This window comes from Amblyomma americanum, chromosome 3 (genome assembly GCF_052857255.1).
Source record: "Amblyomma americanum isolate KBUSLIRL-KWMA chromosome 3, ASM5285725v1, whole genome shotgun sequence".
NCBI lineage: Eukaryota > Metazoa > Arthropoda > Arachnida > Ixodida > Ixodidae > Amblyomma > Amblyomma americanum.
In genome coordinates this window covers 223,559,060-223,580,309 of record NC_135499.1, presented here as the reverse complement: position 1 = coordinate 223,580,309, position 21,250 = coordinate 223,559,060, and the positions used below count along the sequence as shown (strand labels likewise).

Genomic DNA, 21,250 nt, shown 5'->3' with positions numbered 1-21,250 from the left:
GACAATTCCAATGGAAGCGGCTTACTTTTGCAGATTACAGAGCTGCGTGTGCGATCAAAAATATGCCACGAGCGAAAAAATTGTTGCCACGTACAACATTTCCTGTTAACAAGGGGGCCGATCGGACATATCCTTACGCAGTGCAGAGGCCTCCAGCACTTCCCTACCTCGTCCCTACATACGACGCCACCAAGGAGATTCCCGAGAAGTTCGGGGATTTAAAAATGCCTACCCTGAGGACTACTGTCAGAATGTGGAATCAAGACGCGATTAAAGGGACAGTGCAGAAGCTCGAGAAAGTAGTTTAGGCAGAAAGAAAAGGAAACTGGGCGTTGCCTACTCCAAGGAGACACGTTACGAAATCTAAGCTAGGTCACTACTACGTACCACCACACTGATTTAAATGCGATGCTACCACCTCAGCGGCATGGCGGCACAAGATGGCGCCACTTTTACAATTCGCTCGATTCCGTCTTCTCGAAAGGCGCGAAACTTTCGGCTAAGTAGCGCCACCCAGATGTGTCTTGCACACGGGAAAACCTCAGCTCGAAACCTCTCGTTGCTCCTGACATTTTCAAAGCTTCCCGCCTTTTTAAGCGCAAAATACGCAGCACGTTACCTACAACTTCCGGTCACCGGGTGGCAGTGAGTGCATATCGCGAGAGGCTTAGGAGGCGACATCGTCGCTTTGTCAAGATATGTTTGCTAGTTGTTTTTCTCTGCGTCTCTTTCGACACTCGTCCCGCACTCGCGAGAACGGCGGTGCCGTTCTTCGGCCCTGCACACTGACCTGCTGCTGCTGAGCGAGGTTGATGGCGTCCAGCTCTCCCAGCCAGGCCCCGAGCAGCTTCTGGGGGTCCACCTCGGCGTCCAGGTCGAGCTCCTCGTGGTCCGAGTCGAGTTCGGCCTCGCTGGTCGAGCTGTACGCGCCGTCCTCCGAGCTGCTGTGAGCGCGGCTGCTGCAGGGCGGCGGTGCAGCAGGGGGGCCCCCGGCCCTGGTCAGGCGGCCGGCGCACTCGGACGAGGAGGACGAAGACGAGGACGCCGTGGACACCCACGACCTCGTCCTGCGACAAAAGGGTGCGAGGATGGCTTTGAAAAGCGCACTCTTTTAAAAAAGGCCACAGGGCTCGGTATCTTCTTTTTTTCCTGCCATATATCTCTCTCCAACCAACCTTTCAAACTACTAGCAAGAAATTCATCCTTTTCGAATGAACATTTAATCGACCCTTAAGCTATACGAACTTTGAAATGTTGAACTCCTACTTTTGATCACGGCCCTGATTTAAACCACCAATCCCTAACCGTTTCTCACTAACCACTGTCGTAGATGCACTCACATTATACCTCCGTTACCTCTGGACTCTAAGGAATCGGAGATACTGATTGAGCTCGCACCGCCATCCAGATGGTCACTGCCATATTGCAGCAAAATATGCTCACTTGTTTCTTCACACTTACAGCGGTTACGGGGAGCGCGGTCGACGCGGTACTCGACACAACAATACTCAGCGGGAAACAGCAAGCATTACTAGCCGTACCAATCGCGGGCACCTGCTGGATCACGGCCAGTCGATTGTTCCAATGGGGTCTCTTGATAGCTGCGCAAAAGTTTCTCGAATTTAATACTTTCCACAAAACTGCAGTGTATCTTAAGGGTGCCCGACGCCTGTCCCTTCCAGCTAGCTTACGCGTGGCACTGGTATTTTTCACTAGGCTCTCAAAATGTTATTACGCAAATGTGCAACGGTGCACACCGCACTATGCAACCCGCAGGTTCTGTCGGTTGGGCAAACGAATGCTTAGCGTCTTGTAGAGGACACACGTGTCTTTACAGCTGTAAGCAGCCAACAAGCTACGCATCATTCCGGCCCATTGCCCTACTGAGCTGCGTAGGTAAGCTCATGGAGCGCATGATTTGCAAGCGCATAACTTGGTTCCTAGAAAGCCGAAATGAGTTCCCCCAAGAAATGAACGGGTTCCGTCAAAGCAGGTCTGCGACTGACAATATCATCGCCCTCGTCTCATCAATTGAGGAGTACCTTCATGCTGGGTACATCCCAACAGCCGTTTTCCTAGACATCAAGGCCGCTTTTGACTCCGTCTTTCACCATGCAATTCTCGCAGCCTTTGGCAGTCTTGGCCTTGGAGGAAGGCTATACAAGTGGATTGGGCATTATTTAAAAGAACGACAAATTTTTATTACCACTCCAAACGGTCCAACACGCTTTCACGCAGTGGAGAGGGGCGTACCACAGGGAGCGGTGCTCAGCCCTCTCCTGTTCAATATTGCCCTTATTCACATAAGAAGACACCTTCCGCGAGGGGTCCGCATAACAATTTATGCTGATGATATCTGCATCTGGACGTTCTCGCCATATTACCCAGCAACGTCTTCAGAGAGCACTATTGCACATTTCGATGTACCTGGCTTCCAGAGGTATTCGTCTCTCGCCAGAAAAGAGTGTTGCAATGGCGTTTACAAGAAAAACGATGACCCGATATCCGCTGCTCCTAGGCGGACGATCGCTGCCATATGTACGATCTCAGCGATTCCTGGGTGTTGTAATCGACTATAATCTGTCATGGTCACCTCAGATCAAAAAACTCCGTGCGAGGATTACTGCAGCATCGCAAGTGTTTAGGTTCATGGCGGGAACAAGGTGGGGTAGCAACTGCCGATCAATGCTTCTGCTTGAAAAAGCCTACGTTGAAGGAACCTTGCGCTACTGTCTACCAGTGCTTCAAAGATTATCTACATCAAGCAATAAGACTCTCAATGCCGCACGGAACAACTGCCTGCGAATATGTCTTGGCATCCCAAAGGGTTCCTCTGCATCAGGAACAGTAGCGGAGGCAGGATGTCTCCCACTACAGGTAATTGCCGCCAAGGAAACTATGCGTACCCATCTCCGCCATGTCCTGCAAGGGAAGAAGCACTTCCTACACCGTGTCCACCTAACTCACAGCAACTCTAGCTTTGGCCAGGCAGTGCAGCTCCTGCCCCTTCCTACTATTAATCAGCCTCAGAAACTACTACCTCTGGCCTTTCCTCCATGGACACTCTCTCCTCTAAAGGTGAAGAAGTCTGTTCCAGGTGTGAATGCAAAGAGCCGCATGCCACAGGCAGCACTTCTGCAAGCTACTCTCGCCTACTTAATCGAAGAATATACGCAGCACACCCATATCTTCACCGATGGTTCAACTACTAAAGAAACTTCTTCTTGTGGCCTTTATGTGCCCTCAACAGGCCATGCCCTTTCTTACCGGCTGCAGCGGAGGACCTCCTCTACAACAGCTGAGCTTCACGGCATTAAGGAAGCTGTTTCTTACATCCTGCGCCGAATCGCCGGCCGTTGGGATATCTTCACCGATTCAAAAGCATCTCTGCAGATCCTGGCCAACCTGCTGAAGAAAACGAATCACCAGCCAGTTTCCCTGGACATTGGGTATATCCATCATTTAGCTATTACCGCAGGCCACTGCATAATATTTCAGTGGGTACCTGCTCACTGTGGCATTATGGCTAATGAAAAAGCAGATGAAGCGGCCCGTAAGGGCCATCAACATCAGAGATACATTCGAAGTTTTCTCACGAAATCTGATGCGTCCCAAATGGCTAAAAGTTTTGCGTACGAAGAAACGTATCAACTTTGGAGTTTGCCGACACATCAGTACCAATTTCTTCACTCAATCGACCCACATCTTAGATCAAGACTCTCACCCAGAATTCCTCGACAACTCGAAACACTTTATCACCGACTTCGTCTGAATGCTGCATATACAAATGGCCTGCGATACCGTTTTGGACAAATGAACAGTCCGCATTGTGACAACTGTGCTTCGATAGAAACTGTGGAACATATCCTGCTTGAGTGCGCTGCGTATGCTAACGAGCGTGCGTACTATGAACATTGCATGCAGAAGCTCTTCCCAGTGCCCCTAACAATGGACAAAGTTTTAGGCCCCTTAGCCTGCTCCAGGCAACAGAGACTTGCAATGAACTTTCTTTTTACATATTTAAAAGACATTGGACATCTCGATAAGCTCTAAATTCACTTGCAGGTTACCTTCATGCATTCTTCTTGCAGTGAACTTCGTCAGCCCATTCGTCGGACTGTGCACTCCATCATTCCATAGGTTACATCAATATTCGCCACTGCATCCTTAGTACCATTTCATGGCTGCATTTTATCTTCGTTTTTTTTTTCCACCTCTTCCACGCTGCTCTCCTTCAGTCTTTATCTCCCAAATTTCCCTCCCTACGCAGAGTAGCATGCCAGCGATATTGAAACGCCGGCTAAATTCTGTTTCTTCATTAAAGAGTCTCTCTCTCTCTCTCTTTACAGCTGGAGAGCTGCGACAAGTTTCATCCCTCCCAAATGCGCTGTATGCATAGAGAAAGAACCGTAACCGAACAGTGAACAGCAAAATGCCACTGACTCGAAAAGTCGTGCTGCTTTGTTTTCACCCCGAGAAACGAGTCTCCAGCGAAAAGTAGTGTCGCTCGAGAGTTACCTGAGAGTTTTAGCACAGCGGATGCGTGTTAGCGTACACGTGTACAGGATAGAGCAATGTCGGCCGCGCATGCGCAGTGGCAGCTGCACGGCCGGGGGGAACGCGCACCTGCCACTGCGCATGCGCAGCAGGCATACTTTACTCGGCGAACGCATACACTGTGCCAAACCACTCTAAATGTCCGCAACTGCAGTACGCATGCGTGCGAAACGGAGCAATACGGAAAGACAAGAAACATCGTCTGCAGTGAAAAACGAAGAGCAGTAGAAGTTAAAACTCAGTGCCACGTCCTTTTTACACAGAATCGCTGCTCAAACGCAAGTGTCTCTTGCGTATTGCAGTACGCATCATGTTTTCACACGCCGACCGCACAAGTGGAGGCAGAGTCAATTAAGCCCTGGACTAAGGGCGCTTGACCCATCTCCTTCCGATTACCGTAAAAATAAAATTTTCAGGAATAACAACGACAATAATGTTCTAAGCTTTTCGGCACCACCATCAGGCCGTGCTGACGGCAGCGAGCGCCACGCGCTCATCCGTGTTCAGGGTCGAAAAGACCCGCTCGGATGTTTAGCGGGGCACCGCTGCATTCTCACTGCGGGCCCAGAATTCCAAAGCGAAGCACGCAGATAAAGCAACTCCGCCCGACCTTCCCAAGTAATGGGCAAACGCGCGCGCGCTCGAGTCCCGCCGAGGCGTCTGGGCGCGGGGTGAACCCCCGACACGGGGCCCCTCGCTACGCGGCTTTTCCCCTTCTACTCCTCTTCTATGTCTTGGGCATAGCATCCCCCCCCCCTCGCCCTCACCATTTTTTCTTCCTTGGAGGGTTCCACTTTGCCTCTGTGCTGTTGAGCGGCGGTATTCTGGCAACGCCCTCAGTGCAGAGGGCTGCTGCTGTTGCAGAACGCGTGCTGCCTCTTTCTGAAGCGCTAGGGGTAGCCAGCTCGGCTGGGATCTTGCCCGTGGCTTGCCGAGCTCATCGTGCGCGTCTCTCCAGGCGCTTGCGGTGTTCGAAGGGAGGCAAGCGCCGCCGAAACCTTCCAGCGTTCACGGGGGTGGTCGCCATAAGGAGAGCTAGCCCTCGCACAAAGGCAGCGCCTCTCTCCACTGTGTGTACAGTCAGCGGCTCGGTGAATTTGTGCGCTCTTTATGTAACTAGTCGGCCTCTGGCTGACGCAGAATTGCAACACACACTGCTAATATCCTATACTGCAGCACATAATTACATATTCCCGTCGAAGGACGCGAAACCCAAATGATGCAAACTGCGCTTTGCACACGGGACACAAAAGATGCTGACAGACAGCTGGAACACGTTGCGTGTTTCTTCACGCAGAATAATTGGCACACGCGGCGAGAATTTCGCTCCTCTGACACTGTGCGTAATGTTCGTCTCGACGGCTGTCTTTACGTGTGCAATGCTTACGCAGAGCCGTCAAAACTCGTGCTTTTCGGGCTGCGGCGAGCAGTTGGAATAGTCGGATGCGCTATATATGAAACGCTGCTTCGTTTTCGTCCCGCCCCGAGAGGCTGTTGCCGGCAGATTAGAGCAGAGCAATAGAAATATAGTAGCATCACAACATGCATATGCAACATCGCACGTGTCCAAACTGGGACCAGTTGAGCTAAATGATCTCATCTTGTTCTTTCGCCCACCGAATGCTCGATGCAGACCACGACTCATTCCACGCGAGTCATTCCATGCAATGCTCAATTCGTTAGTCGACCGCGTTATCCCGCTTTCGGTATCCTCCGCGGCGGCCTGGTTTTGTGTGTGCCAGCCACGCGCAGAGGCAGGGGGCTAACCGGGAGATCGACCTGCTGCTCCCCGTCTCCATCGGAACATGGGAGTTGGGGCCTCGCTAAACACTGCCAAGAGCGTGTGCGCGAACCCGAAGCCTCGCGCCGAGCGAGGCTTCGCCCACTCGATCGGCCGCACTGAAGAGCTCCTCCGCGCGTACGCCTGTTAACCCGGCGGCCTCTTAACCTCCGTCGTTGTTCGAGGAAAGGACGGGCCGACGCGAACACGCAACGCGGCCAGCGTTGAACCCCCGGCGGTCAAGAAGACACGGAGAGGCCAAACACTCCGCAAGGGCTGCAGCCGTCAGCGGCTGTCACTCCGCTTGCTCTCAAGTTTGCTCGGAACACCGGTGCCAAGTGGGTGGGAGCGAGCGCTAGAGGCCCACGACGTCAAAGAGGCCTTTTTCCATCGCCACACAAGGTCTACGGCACACGCCGCAACGCCCTTCGCGGCACTCGGCGCGGCATACGAGTCCGGTGGCCGGCCGGGTCACTGGACTCGAGCATCGCGGAAGTAGCGCTGAAAGGTGTCGACCAAGGAGCGAGTAACCAACTTCACGCCGAGACTAAAATCAGGACATAGCGTGAGTGGATGTGTGTGTGTGCGTGTTTGGGGGGGGGGGGGGGGTTGTTACTAGGTACTGTCGGATAAAGCGAACATCGCGAGTACTACCATATATATACATCATCATCATCATCATCATCATCATCAGCGTTACTACACCCACTGCAGGGCAAAGGCCTCTCCCATGTCTCTCCAATTAACCCTATCCTTTGCCAGCTGCATCCACCCTTTGCCTGCAAACTTCTTAATCTCATCCGCCCACCTAACTTTCTGCCGCCCCCTGCTACGCTTACTTTCTCTTGGAATCCACTCCGTTACCCTTAAGGACCAGCGGTTATCTTGCCTTCGCATTACATGCCCTGCCCAAGCCCATTTCTTTCTCTTGATTTCGATTAGGATGTCATTAACCCGTGTTTGTTCCCTCACCCACTCTGCCCGCTTCCGATCTCTTAACGTTACACCTACCATTCTTCTTTCCATGGCTCGCTGCGTTGTCCTTAACTTAAGCTGAACTCTTTTCGTTAGCCTCCACGTTTCTGCCCCGTAGGTGAGTACCGGTAAGATTATGCTGTTGTACACTTTCCTCTTGAGGGAAATTGGTAAACTGCCACTCATGATCTGCGAGAATTTGCCATATGCGCTCCACCCCATTCTTATCCTTCTAGTTATCTCCCTCTCATGATCCGGATCAGCTGTCACTACCTGCCCTAAGCAGACGTATTCCGTCACTATTTCTAGGCTCTCGCTGCCAATTGTAAACTGTTGTTCCCTTGCTAGGGTGTTGAACATTACCTTGGTTTTCTGCATGTTAATTTTTAGACCCATCGATCTCCTCTGCTTGTCTAACTCATTGATCAAGATTTGCAGTTCACCTCCTGAGTGACTCAGCAAGGCAATGTCATCAGCAAATCGCAGATTATTTAGGTATTCTCCATTTATTCTTATTCCCAACTGTTCCCAATTCAGGCCTCGAAATATCTCCTGTAAACATGCGGTGAACAGCATTGGCGAGATCGTGTCTCCTTGCCTGACGCCCTTCCTTATTGGAATTTTATTGCTGACTTTATGGAGGACTATAGTAGCTGCGCAGTTGCTATATATATCTTCCAGTATTTGGACATAAGGCTCTTCTACCCCCTGATTACGCAATGCCTGTATGACTGCTGAGGTTTCCACTGAGTCGAATGCTTTCTCGTAATCAATGAAAGCTATATATAGAGGTTGGTTATATTCTGCGCATTTCTCTATCACCTGATTGATAGTGTGAATATGATCTATTGTGGAATACCCTTTACGAAAGCCTGCCTGATCATTTGGTTGATTAAAGTCTAACGTTGCCCTGACTCTATTAGCGATTATCTTAGTAAATACTTTGTAGGCAACGGATAGTAAGCTGATCGGCCTGTAATTTTTCAAGTCCTTGGCGTCTCCCTTCTTATGAATTACGATAATGTTTGCATTCTTCCAAGCTTCTGGTACAGTCGAAGTCATAAGGCATTGCGTATACAGGGTGGCTAGTTTTTCAAGCACGATGTCCCCTCCATCCTTCAACAGATCTGCTGTTACCTGATCTTCCCCAGCTGCTTTTCCCCTTTTCATTGATTCTAAGGCTTTCTTTACTTCATCTTTCGTTACTGGCGGGATGACGCATTGCTGTGCACTGCTGTCTTTCTCATTAGCGCTCTGATTACATTGGCTACTGTACAGGTCTGTGTAGAACTCTTCGGCTACGTTAACTATCTTATCCATATCGTTAATGACATTGCCCTGCTTGTCTCTTAATGCATACATCTGGTTTTTACCTATGCCTAGTTTCCTCTTCACTGTTTTTAGGCTACCTCCGTTCTTTATAGCATGCTCGATTCTCTCCATATTAAACTTCCTTATGTCGGCTACCTTGCGCTTATTTATTAACTTTGATATCTCCGTTAGTACTATTCTATCGGTAGGGTTAGATGCCCTCAAGTTTTGGCGCTTCTTAATCAGATCTTTCGTCACCTGAGATAGCTTCCCGGTATCCTTTCGAACTGTCCTACCGCCTACTTCTACTGCGCACTCCGTAATTATTGACGTCAGATTATCGTGCATTGAATGAACATCAAGATCATCTTCCTCAGTTAAAGCCGAATATCGGTTTTGCAGCGCTATCCTAAACTCTTGTGCTTTCCCTCTTACGGCTAACTCGTTAATGGTCTTCCTCTTCACTAGCTTCTTCCGTTCCCTCTTCAAGTCTAAGCTAATTCTAGACCTTACCATTCTATGGTCGCTGCAACGCACCCTTCCGAGGACGGCCACATCCTGAATGATGTCAGGTTTAGCGCATAGTATGAAGTCGATTTCATTTTTAATCTCACCATATATACACTAGTTAGCAAATGCGAGCAAATTTCGGCTCGTGTTGCGACTACGCATGCGCTTTAAGTGGTGACGCAAACTTGAACTCCCGCGTTCTTCGTGAACTCAGGCCAGAGCGGCGGCGATCGTGAGGGCGAGCATGACGAAGGTCGCAGCTGGCTCTTCCGTGTACCAAGCTTGGCAGGTGGCGAAGTGTGACATCAGCGGACGTAGGTACGGAGACATGGGGCTCGGACGCCATCGCATAATATACACACTTCAAATCAGTTGAGAGGGGGATTTCTCTCTCTCTCTCCACACTGCCTCATGGCAACTGAAACTTCACACGCCAACGCAGGAGACTTTCGGCGATCATGGGCGTCCTAATGTTAAAGCATTAATAAAAATGAAAAGCAGAGCACTGTGCGTTCCTCGTGGTTTTAGGGACAAGGCGGCTATGTGAAGAACGAGGAAAGACTTGGAAATGAAATCGGAAGCCGACAGAAGCGACGCTCCAAATGAACACGTTTGTCGCAAGCTGCAAGTAACAAAAAAAGAAGAAAAAAAGAAATTACGCGTGCTTCGACCGTAGGCAATACTTTATCTGCGCGATCGAAGAAGGCCATTTCGACGGCGTCCACCGCAGGCAGGCAGTGTGCAACATCAGTTCCACCTTGAGAACATGAACGGGCGCTTAACGGCTGAGCTGCAAAAAAACTTCGAGGACTGCGGCAGGGTCCGGGTGAAACGGGTGTTTTCCGTTCGCACCATTAGGACAAAGCACACTGAGAAGGAGGCGACAGGACGCGCCTGAATTGTGCAAACGCTCGAAGCGCACACGAGGGACACAGTGGGGGATAACAATGGGCGCGTGACGACGGGGGCGTGACCACGCGGCCGCCGAAGGGGCGGCAAGGCCGCAAGGTGCCCTCCTCGGCACTCATGAGTCATGAGCTGTCGGCTGGTCTCGACTCCTCGTTGGCGGTGGGGCGCAAAAGCGTGTGCCGTAACCGTGGTGACTGCCGACCAGCCGACCAACAGTGGTCCGAAGCTCGCCGCTATGCCCAGCTCTCGACGTAGAAGTGCTACAAAAGTGAGCAAGTATAATAATCGCAGCGAGACCCATGAGTCGCGCTTTAGGTCAGACAACGACGCGACATATACCGCCTGAGTGCTGCGACTGCCCCGCGGAATGACCGTCCAGAATGAAGATCGTCCATCAGGGAAAGAAAGGCGCTGTGACTGCATGCCTCTCGGCGGGCACCTCAACGGCGCCGTGAGAGAAGGGATGGAGGAGGGAGTGAAAGAGGCGCCGTGTATATCAGCGGAGGGCTCTGGATAAATTTCGGCCGCCTGGGCACATGGACGTCGTCTTCTGAATGTCACTATCGTAGAAGCGCGGCCACTGCAGCTGGGACTTAATCCGATATTTTCGTACTCAGCAGCGGAACTCCGTAAGCAGTGAGTCACGACGGTTGGGGCACCACTGGCTTCGAGCACGGGAGAGGTTCTTTCCCAAACGTGCATGGCCTCCGGATTTGCTGCCTCAAAGTTAATGAAACAAGCCGCGCGCGGGCACCAGCTGGCAGACTCCGTCTCTCATCGACTGGCCAAGTAACATGTGACCACCTAGGCCTTCAGCGGCGGTTCAGTCGATTGCGAGAAACGCCAATGGTTTCCCCACAAACCCGACGAACAATGCGCGTTAGAGGGCGGAAGGTTCCCTCATCAGAGCATTGTTGTGGAGCACGCTCTCCGCCCGCGGAGGACAGTGCTCCTAAGATATCTTCGTTCAAGTAATTTGACCAGACACGATGCTTCCTTTTCTAAACCTGCTTCGCGTGATACCTTTGACTTAATTCGTTTAAAAAACGACAGCCATGCTTTTGTCAAATCTTCTGCGCCATTGCACTGACGCCTGCATGACGACATACATGGCACGCTATGCCGCTAGATTCTATTAAGCGCTCGATAAGGACAGCGTCAGGAGCGGGAATGCAACAGAGAAGTAGACCTGCCCTTCACCGCTGATGTGGCAACCGCTGCCTTTGCTTTTCCCAGCTCGCCTTCGATCAGGCTTGCATGTCATAAAGACAGAACCACCGCGCGGAGCCCGTACATCACGACGAAGGAATACAGAGTTCGCGGTGGTGACAGGGCTGGGGGTTCCGAGCCCCGTACCCACTGGACCACTGCGCCCAGTCACCACGTGCGCGGGATACGAACCGTGACCCACTACCCGGCACGCAGCTGCACCACCATCAGAGAGAAGGACAATCACCGGTTGCTAAGACCTTTTCACATTTGCCTTTTTTGAGCGCACCCATATTTCCGCTGTGCTGTGCTAGCTGCTGTGCCAATGGGCTGTGCGCGCTACCCGCTATCCCGAGGAGTCAGGAGCAGCACTTTGCCCGCCCTTGGAAGGCAAGCGTCGCTACAAAAGTCGCCCTCAACAAAGCAAGACAGGGCAGCGCACGGCGCCTTTCGCGCGCGTCCCTCGCGTCGTGCTCCTCACCCGCCCACTGCGCAACCCCCACTGAGCCGGTGCCAGCCAATCCATGCGGCACAACCAGCGATATCGGCCGACCCATTCTTTCTCACGGGCGGCACGCAGCGCTGCGCAGAGCTAGCGCACGAAACGGAACACGGGGAGGCTTTTGCGACCGGTCACGCGCATCGCGACGCATGCACGCTTGGCACGACGAATAGAAGCGTGCAATACAATCTCGAAGGGTGGTGCAACGCATGACACAAGGTGCGCGGCCTGCCTGCGCCACGTTCTCCCCTCCACGCGGTTTCTTATCTGCCAGTGGTATTCTGCGCATGTGGCCCGTTAACTGAGAGCCTAAGTTAACTTAGGCTAAGTTAACTAAGAGCACGTAGTTGCTTTTTAAGCATCGGAATCATTTACAATTTCTCCTTCCAGTCGACATAGAGCTTTCAACATTTCAACCGATCACTTTAGTTCCATACAACGTGCATGGGCCGTGATAGAGGGCGTGAACATGCACGCGAACAAACGAATACGACCCCTTCACGCAGCATTTCGTTTTCAACAGTGCATTCGATCCTCCCTTTTAAGACTGCTTGCCCGCTCGCTCCTTCCGGTACTCTATCAGTAACTATTTTACTAGCTAATGAAATTTTAAATATTTAGGAATAACTATCGCGCACGACTTCAATTGGCGTAGGTATGGTGATATTATGTCATCAGCAGCTTTTAAGAAACTGTTTCTTGACAGCAAAGTTAGGAAAAGCAACGAAGGCCACCACGTTAAATGCCTTAGAAAACAATTCACTCGACCAGCCAAGAAACGAAGTGTGCCCCATTTTGTTGACACGAATCGTTAGCAAAACGTATCACAAGGTAATCTAGAAACGGTTGCACCATGCATTTCTTTGACTTTTTGTGGAAACAACGAGCGTAAGCATGGTTTTATTATGGAAACTCATTCGCCTAATCCGCCCTAACGTGGCATTGCGTGCCGCTTCTCGAGTCCTGCGTCAACGCGCTACTTTCTCACCGTATTCCCATACCCGCAACAGCTGGCCCAACCGCGCACACTCGTTGGTCACCTTTGCGGGTTGAAGTGAAGGCCCGCGGTGCTGCAGGCGGCTAAAGAGAGAAAGGAGGAGAAGCAAAAGGGTGGCGGAGCGAGAGAGCACTGAACCCCCCCCCCTCTCCCCAAGGCCGACTGCCTGGTCCCCGTTCGTCGCTTCGCCTTTCCACGAAGAGGGACGCACCGGAAAGCCAGGGCCATTACCGGCGGCCGCGGAAGAAGCCCCGCTCGCAGGGCGTGGCCGGCGGCGGCGTTGCCGTGAAGCCCGCCGCGACGGATCGATGCGGCGCCCGGGGCCACGCAGGCTCGTCTCGCGTGCAGCGGCGGGGCTCGCGGCCAAGCGAACCCCCCGGAGAGACCGACGGATGTAGGTCGAAGCCCAGGTCGGTCACTGCTGTTTGTTGCCGGAGTTTTGTAGGAGGGGTTAGAGGACGCTGTCTCTCGCTCACTGCGAATTTTTGATGTCGCACAAGATGTCAGTTCTGTTTTCCTCCTGTTTTCCGTTCAAGGAACGCCAGGGAACGGGGGCACTCGGACAGCGAGATTGAAATCCACAACTTGTCACTTCGACTCATAAATGTCCCTCAAATAAACAAATATCCCTCACGTAATGTCGCAACATGCCATCCTTGAGGAATCAAATACACAAATATTCCCCACATAATGTCTCAACATGAAAACCCTTGAGAAATCAAATAAACAAATCAAATAAATAGGCTGCAGCATTAGGCTTTGTATAGGGTACCTGCGTATTGAAAGTTTGGCATGCACCGACAAATTTGGTCTGTCAGCGGGCGTCCCTCATTCCTGTCGCCGGTCGTGGGCATAATAGTATGCTGTTAAAGAGTGTGGCCTTCCGTCGCCTTGATTCGCGCCGCCGGACCGAGTATCGAAGGTCCCGCTCAAATAAAGTTGCTGCCGTGCAGGCGGACGAGTAGACGGATTTCGAGGAAAGCTTGCCTGCAGAGGGTATTCTGCTGTACGCATTTACGAAGGATTTTGGAAATTAAGAACACCATGCTTGCCGACATGTCCTTTCAAAGTGCACTGAATGCTTGCTACCCCAAGCCGGAGATTTCGGCTATTTCAATTCTTGACAATCAGCTGGCGGACTAAGGAAGTCCCAGAAAAACGCCTTCGCATAAAAAGGTTACGGCTGTCCATCAGAACTTGCTGCTAAGCTTGTTGACGAAAAAATAATAGTAAAAGCTCAACGCCAGGCGAACTCAAGATGCGCCGCATTACCAGCCTCTAGTTGTCCCGCAGTGTCTCGTGTCCTCTCCTGTGGTCTTCTGCAGCGCTTTCAATGCGTTAGCATTAGAACTCCTTGTCGGAAAAATCTGTCGGCCCGTCTGAAGAGTTGGTAGGCAGGTGCCAAAGTGGAGAGAGGGAAATACCCCTCTCTGTTTTCAAAGGAGAGGAGGAAGTGAAAGGGAGCGAGAGAAAACGAAGCGAGGGTGGGATAAACACGCTGTTGGGAGTCGACGGGTGGCGGAGAGTGGAAAGGGGGTACGGCGTGTCACACTCGAAGTGCTGGATTCGATCGGGGCGAGCGGCTGCTCTCTCCAGGGGGACACTAATGCTAACGCATACTCTGCCGCATCAATAGCATTGATCGTCTGCAATCTTTTCTTCCAAGAAAAGCTTTGCGCGGCCGACACACGGAGGCGCCAAGTGTGCCGATGTCCACGCCGCACGACCTGCAGACAGAGAGCGGAGCTGCGCTGTGGCTGCCGGGGTACATCCGCGGGAGTGGTACGGCGATTCCGAGCACGCACTGGTGCCGCCAGAAGCACGGAGTCCTCATCGGCGGCGACCCGGACGTCGTTATCGCCTCTAGAGCAACAGTCACGCGCGAGAGGCCGCAACTCGAATCCTCCGATCGCGTCGCAGTAGCCTTTCTCCGCGCGGACGGCAAGCAGGAAGAGGCGTGCAACCCGACGCGGTACGATAAGGCCCGACGCGCAAACAAGACCAGTCCGAGAGAAAACCCGCGCACGATTCCGCGTGCGGCGGATGCGTTACACAGCTTGGCTTCTGTTCGCATCCGCAAGATATTAAATAATAGGCAGGCGTTCGCTAAAGCGTTAAGCTTGATGGCCAATGTGCTCGGGAAGCTACACTGTACTTTGGAGAGTTCTGTTAACAGCCCCAACAATACGTCGTGCGCTGCATCAGGCAGGTACGCAGAAAGTGCTTGCCTGGCAGGCTTCCGAAAAGCGCGTGCACCAGCGTTTACAGCGCACAGTTTCCTCCCCTCCCAACATCTCCTCGAAGCGTAGGCATAACAACCGCTTCCAATAAAGTACGTCCGGGGACAAAGTCCCGGAATTAGTATAGGGCTGGTGCTGAGTCGATATTTCGTCAAACCAATCTAACTCGGCATCACTCCGATCCAGCGCACTTCGCAGGATCGCAGGCATTCGCAGAAACTGCCCTTTATTTGTATCAGCCTTCCGCCACTCGGGTATTGCGCGAGCGCAGAAGGCACCGAGGCCGCGTAAAATAAGTTATAAACGAAAGAGTGAAAAAAAGGGGACTACACACACGATCATACGATGTGACGCAACAAACTGCGTCAGCGGTATGGTTGTACATTTCTCTTTTACACTGATCACATCCCTACTGTGTCTATGAATTTAGCTAATGGGTGGACGCTTCTGGAGGGTAAAGCTGGGTAGAGGTAGTGAGCAGAGGGAGGAGATTTGCCAGATAGAGTGGGCAGTCAACGCAAGGTACGCCTGTCGGAGGTCACTGGACCAGGCTCGAGTCACCGGAGGTCACAGGACCCCGTGTTGGTGAGCTCCATTAAGCACTGGTTCGAAAAGGTCCCACTGGGGCCGGCGGACAAGCACAGCAGCCCACGTCCTATCGCGATGAAAAGATATGTGAACAACGCGGTGCCTACGCACTACGTTGTTCCAATTTCTTTTCAACGCGACTTTACGTGGGTGGTAATAAAAATACGTCAGCGTCGTCCTACAACGTATCATGGGCGACTCTAGCACCTTTCTGCTACCACGAAGTACAGGAGCGTGATCAAAAGAAATGCGAACGTCGGAGAACGTAGGCTCCGCACTGTTCGCAAGGGAAAGAGAACACCGCGAGAGGCTGGCGGCGGCTACGCAGAGACAATAGTGGGATGCCAGGACTCCTACAATCGCATACGATAGAACATGACTGACAACAAATGCTGGCGGGAGAGCTAGTTTCTCGCGCTCCCGCTGGGGTAGCTATTGCAGTGTCTCCCACCCCCTCGCCCTGCGGCCACAACCCCACCACGTTGCTAGCTGTAAAAATAAATGAAAACATCTACATTCGCCTATACTCAGCCATCCCGTGCGGACACTGAAACCGTTTTCGCGATAACTGCGGCGGCAGAGCCAGGCTGCCAATTATCGGCAGCCCGAAATGGCAACGGCTGCTGCACAACCAGTGCCCTTTTCCCTTCGACACCAGCAAGTCAGTCGGCGGCGGCAGAGGGGCACCTACGCTGGGTGCGCGCAAGAGGCGATGACCTTGCGCCCTTCCCTATCGCGCCTGCAGAGATGCGCGTTTCCGCGCAACAGCCCGCCGTGCGAACACTCCGCCGCGCCCCGCGACAGCTCCGAGAAGCGTCTCCTCTCGGCGCCTCCCAACCGACGCGATGACGAGCTTCGCGGCGCTCCCATAGCAACAAGGAAAGCGCTGCAAGTCGTGTCTCAAGGAGAGGGATGCACAAAAACAGACTTACTCAGTCATTTCCGCGATCTGTGTTGTCTTCGACAAAACTTGCCTTCGTCAGTTCGATCACCATCACCGTACAGCTTCCCCCTGGGTAGCTGAGTGGATCTCATATCCAGACGCTCTACGAGCTCCCACGAGGGTTAAATCACTAAATCCCTTCTATCATAGGTAGTTGCAGTTGCGTGCCCAGTAAGGCCAACGGCTAAAAGCCAGCGAGGGCCCCTCCGCACGCCCCTGCCAGCAGACCGCCAATTTCAATGGCCACCGACAAATGAGTATACGAACACGCGGATGACGCTAAGTGCGCCAAAATGTTACATTGACAAGAAAACACTTAAATCTATTGAATCTATTAGTGAACAACGAAACGGTACGTGCTACCACACTCGTGACTTTGCTGCCGATGGTCTCACGCCTCCATCAAGACCGGTCTAAGGACGCTCAGCGGCGCCGATAGGGGCGATGTAAACTCAGTTTGAATCATGTTTAGTATCCGCGTCCTGCTGACGACTGTCCGTGTTCAGTTCGGGCGCACTGAGTGTGTCCTTCACTGGTTCAATTTGATGCTGCCAAAAAGTTTGCTAGACCGACTGCCACCACGGATCAGCTTGGTTTTTCGTGTTTTGCTTCTTTACGCAAATCATGCTGGTGAGTGTCAATGACGTTCGCACGGGCTTAGGACGAATGTCATGAGGTTCGTCGCCTTGACCGGCCACAATTTTTGTTCATCCATTATCCCTCAATAAAAAAAAAAGTGACTGGCTACTGACATCTTCGACGGACATGAAAAACATGGCCAACTAAAAAGGGAGCCTTGAAAGAAATATTTCGGCGACACGTTGTCGTTGTCGGGATTGAATGTTCTGAACAGCCGCTATCATCTTGTTTCGCCATAACTACCACCATTATTATTAATTTTTTTCCCGTCAGCAATGGTGACGAGAATATGTAGCACATTTAAAGGGACACTGAGGACTATACTCCAAGCAATATTACTGTTCTCGGTAAAAATTGATTCTTTGGCTCTTTCTGGGCATGTTCACGGTTTCCCGGCGACAAGGGACTCATTTATCGCAGACAAACTTGAATTTAATAACCTGCCCGCCAGTTCATTCAAAGTGTCACCCTTTTAAAGTGAATGGCTGCGCAGAGTAGCCTCTGGGATCCGCGAGAAAATCGGAGCCGACGCACGCATTCTACTTACGAAATCGGCCGCTGATGGCGACACCTGTATTTCGTTTTTTGCTATTTTCTAGCTCACAAAAACCGCGTTTCCGGCGAGATAAGAACGCGGCACCCTACCGATACAAGCCAACTTTAAACTTCTCAGTGTTCCTTTTAGCCGCAGCGGTGGCTCAGTGGTTATGGCGCTCGGCTGCTGACCCGAAAGACGGGGGTTCGATCCCGGCCGCGGAGGTCGCATTTCGATGGAGGCGAAATTCCAGAGGCCCGTGTACTGTGCGATGTCAGTAATTCACGGAGCCCTTCGCTACGGAGTCACTCATAGCCTGAGTCGCTTTGGGGCGTTAAACCCACATAAACCATAAACCATCAGTGTCCCTTTTGGAAAAAAAAAACACAAAAAAAGAACAAAGGCGGTAGTCGTATCGCTTATTCCACTTCGTGCTATCTTAAAGGTTGTAACTGCGACTACAGCATCCGTTTTATGGGTGTTGCTCGGCGAAATTTTTTCATGCGTTAGCAGCATAGCCTACGTTTCCACAAAAGTAGTTGCAGACGTTGTGACTGAAGGTTAGTTGTGCGAGAGACAAAGGCCAGAAAGAGGGAGAGAGGGGAGGCGGGAGTGCGAGGGACTAGCGCTCGGGCCACCGTTCTCGGTCAGTCGTCTTCTTGGGTTTGTGACACAGATTGCAGGTAATTCCACAAGCGATGCCGCAGCAGCCAGGCCTCCAGCCCCTGCCGAGACGCGACGGAAAAGGAGCCAACGTCTAGCGATTCGGACGGCTGAACCGGAGGCGCAAAACGGAGGAGATAACAGCAGCAAGACCCTCCAGTTCGCGCGCCTGCCCGTCACCACCCAGCGACACGCACCGCCCCTGTCGACCCCGTTCCACAGAAGACAGTCTTCCCTCCGGAGTGCTCTGTTCGTTGGACTCCGTACCTTGAAAGGCCTTCGACGACGGCCATATGTGCACTGCAAGCCGGCGGGCACAAAAGGGCCAATTTAGCTGTCGCTGAAGCCGAAGGGCTAGCGAGGTGCGCGGCGACCGAGAGAACCGCGTGTCAGTCTGAGGCAGTGTTGGCAAAAAAAAAATGAAGTGGAGCACAAAAAGCGAAGGTGTTCCTGCAGGTACGGATTCGACAGAAAGATGGCCGCCGAGGATTTAACGCTCGGGCGCCATGAAACTGCGCAGCCAACAAGCTGCATGCAAAGGGACGGGCCGGCTCTTGAGAATGGTGTAGGCTTCAGCAGCACGCTAAGAAAGTGTACAATCGAATGCCTTCCGTCTTTCGAAGCTTCTTGTGTGTCTGTCGTCTGTATTCGGAACCCGTGGTGAATCCCGGCCGGGGCGGCCGCATTTCGATGGACGCGAAAGGCGCCCGTGTCCTGTGCGTTGTCAGTGCACGGTAAAGATCCCCAGGTGGTGGAAATTATTCCGGGGCCCTCCACTACCCGCACCTCTTTCTCTCCACCATCTTTCACTCCCTCCTCCATCCTTTTCTTCTCTGCACGGCTGAGAGGCCTAGCGAAAAGTAAGAGTTACTGCGCTCTTTCTTTTCATAATTTTTTTTTTTTCGTAAGAAATATCCTACAGCTGGAACTGCAGTGAAAGCAAGAAACGCCGCTCATCCTACTGAAAGAAATTAGGGGGATTACTTAATCACTGATCGCTTGCTGGCGCTCGTGTGTCTGTTCTTCTGTCCATGCCGCACAAGGTTGACAGGTGGAGAGAAGGAGGCAGTGACAGAGGAGGACGGTTGGCAGGTGGCACGTCACATGACCTGATCACTTTAAAACTGGCTTAACCAATCAGCAAATTTTGTAACAGACCACAACCCCGGGTTTTTACGTGACGAGGCTTCAAAAAACTACCGCATTAGTATATTGCACCACTGAAATCAGCCGCGCTAAAACCCGGTGACCTCCGTATCAGCAGTGAGCGGTAAGTGAGGGCGTTAAGAGTGCTTCCGAGCAAAGCTCCAAGCTTCTACGCTGACAACCTCTTACCGGATATTTGTACGGCAGCCTTGATGTGGAAGCAGCAGCCGCCTTGGCCAAAAGTCTTCAAACCATACCGTTTGCTTTCAAGCAGCGCAGTCGGGGTCATACGAACTCCTTCAAGCTCGAAACGTTTTTCTACCATCCTTCCACTTGATAGGTTTGGGCGCTGACTTACTGAAGTGATGTTTAACACGCGGCAGACAGTTACCCCCCCCCCCCCCCTCCCATATATGTGAGAGAGGACCATGTTTTAATTTTTGTTTTTGCGCATTGTTCCAGTTACCTTTCGCTTTCAAGAACGGTGCAGAAGTAAACACAAATTTTATCCCAAAATGAGAAAGTTCTCTTTGAGCCCTTGCCCCGCCGCGGTGGCTCAGTGGTTAGGGCGCTCGACTACTGATCCGGAGTTCCCGGGCTCGAACCCGACCGCGGCGGCTGCGTTTTTATGGAGGAAAAACGGTAAGGCGCCCGTGTGTTGTGCGATGTCAGTGCACGTTAAAGATCCCCAGATCGTCGAAATTATTCCGGAGCCCTCCACTACGGCACCTTTTCTTCCTTTCTTCTTTCGCTCCCTCCTTTAACCCTTCCCTTACGGCGCGGTTCAGGTGTCCAACGATATATGAGACAGATACTGCGCCATTTCCTTTCCACCAAAAACCAATTATTATTATTATTATTATTATTATTATTATTATTATTATTATTATTATTATTATTATTATTATTATTATTATTATTACTTTGAGCCCGTTCGTACTTGCACATCCGATTTGCTTCATGCTTCATGACCGATCCTTCCGTGAGCAATAGAGAGACACCGGGGACTTATACCGGTTTCACGTACAGGAGCTGCGCACGCGCAGTGGCAAGGGCATGGCCGGGTAGGACCACTGCGCGTGCGCAGGAGGCGTCCGGTCAACCGGTACAAGTCTCCGGTGTGCGAAATCTCTCAAATGACGCGCGCTCGGAGACTGCACTGAGCGCGAGTAGAGGAACACTCACTTGAGGCTGGCCGCCGACGGCTGCTGCTGCTGCTGCTGCGACCGAGGCATGATGCCGGAGATGAGGCCTAGCCGCTGCTCCCCAGCGTCCGGCGTGCAGGCGAGCGTCGCGCCGCCCAAAGCAGGTCATCCACCGGCGCCACGGCGGGGGGCGGGTCGCGCGACCAGGTTCGCACCCGAGGCAGCCTGCGAGAAACCGCTGCTCAGATGACTGCACACAAACTGCCACCACCTCACACTCTTGCTGCGTGCATTTCCCTCTTTAGCGGGTGTATGCCTGTGCCTGCGCGCCCGTCTGCGCGTTGTTTTAACTATCGAGATGGCGATAAAGGTCCCGCTTAGCGCAGAACCCGACGTAGTTGGCGTCGTCGCCGGTGTGTGCACAAAAGCCGGATTAGTCGAGACGTCACACGTGCAGCTGTGATATGAAAAGTGATTAGAACATTACAAAAGTGGTGATCAGAAGTGTCATTAGGAGATGTAAGTATACAAAGTAATTATGAACTACGGTGAAGACAATATTTGGGCAATTAGTCCGGAGTCGAACCCCTGACCTTTTAGT

General features: G+C 52.1%; 1 protein-coding gene across 12 annotated transcripts in view; it reads right to left on the bottom strand.

Moving 5' to 3' along the window:
- LOC144126208 (uncharacterized) overlaps nucleotides 1-21,250 on the bottom strand; it is a 140,629-nt gene that overhangs the window by 90,818 nt on the left and 28,561 nt on the right. For all 12 annotated transcript variants that reach the window (XM_077660229.1, XM_077660231.1, XM_077660223.1 and 9 more), the window contains 2 exons: nucleotides 20,690-20,874; nucleotides 791-1,067 (listed from right to left, as the gene is read on the bottom strand). In XM_077660229.1, coding sequence (XP_077516355.1) covers nucleotides 791-1,067; nucleotides 20,690-20,739 — 327 coding nt within the window. In that variant the 5' untranslated portion in view covers nucleotides 20,740-20,874. The remainder of the gene's footprint in view (nucleotides 1-790; nucleotides 1,068-20,689; nucleotides 20,875-21,250) is intronic.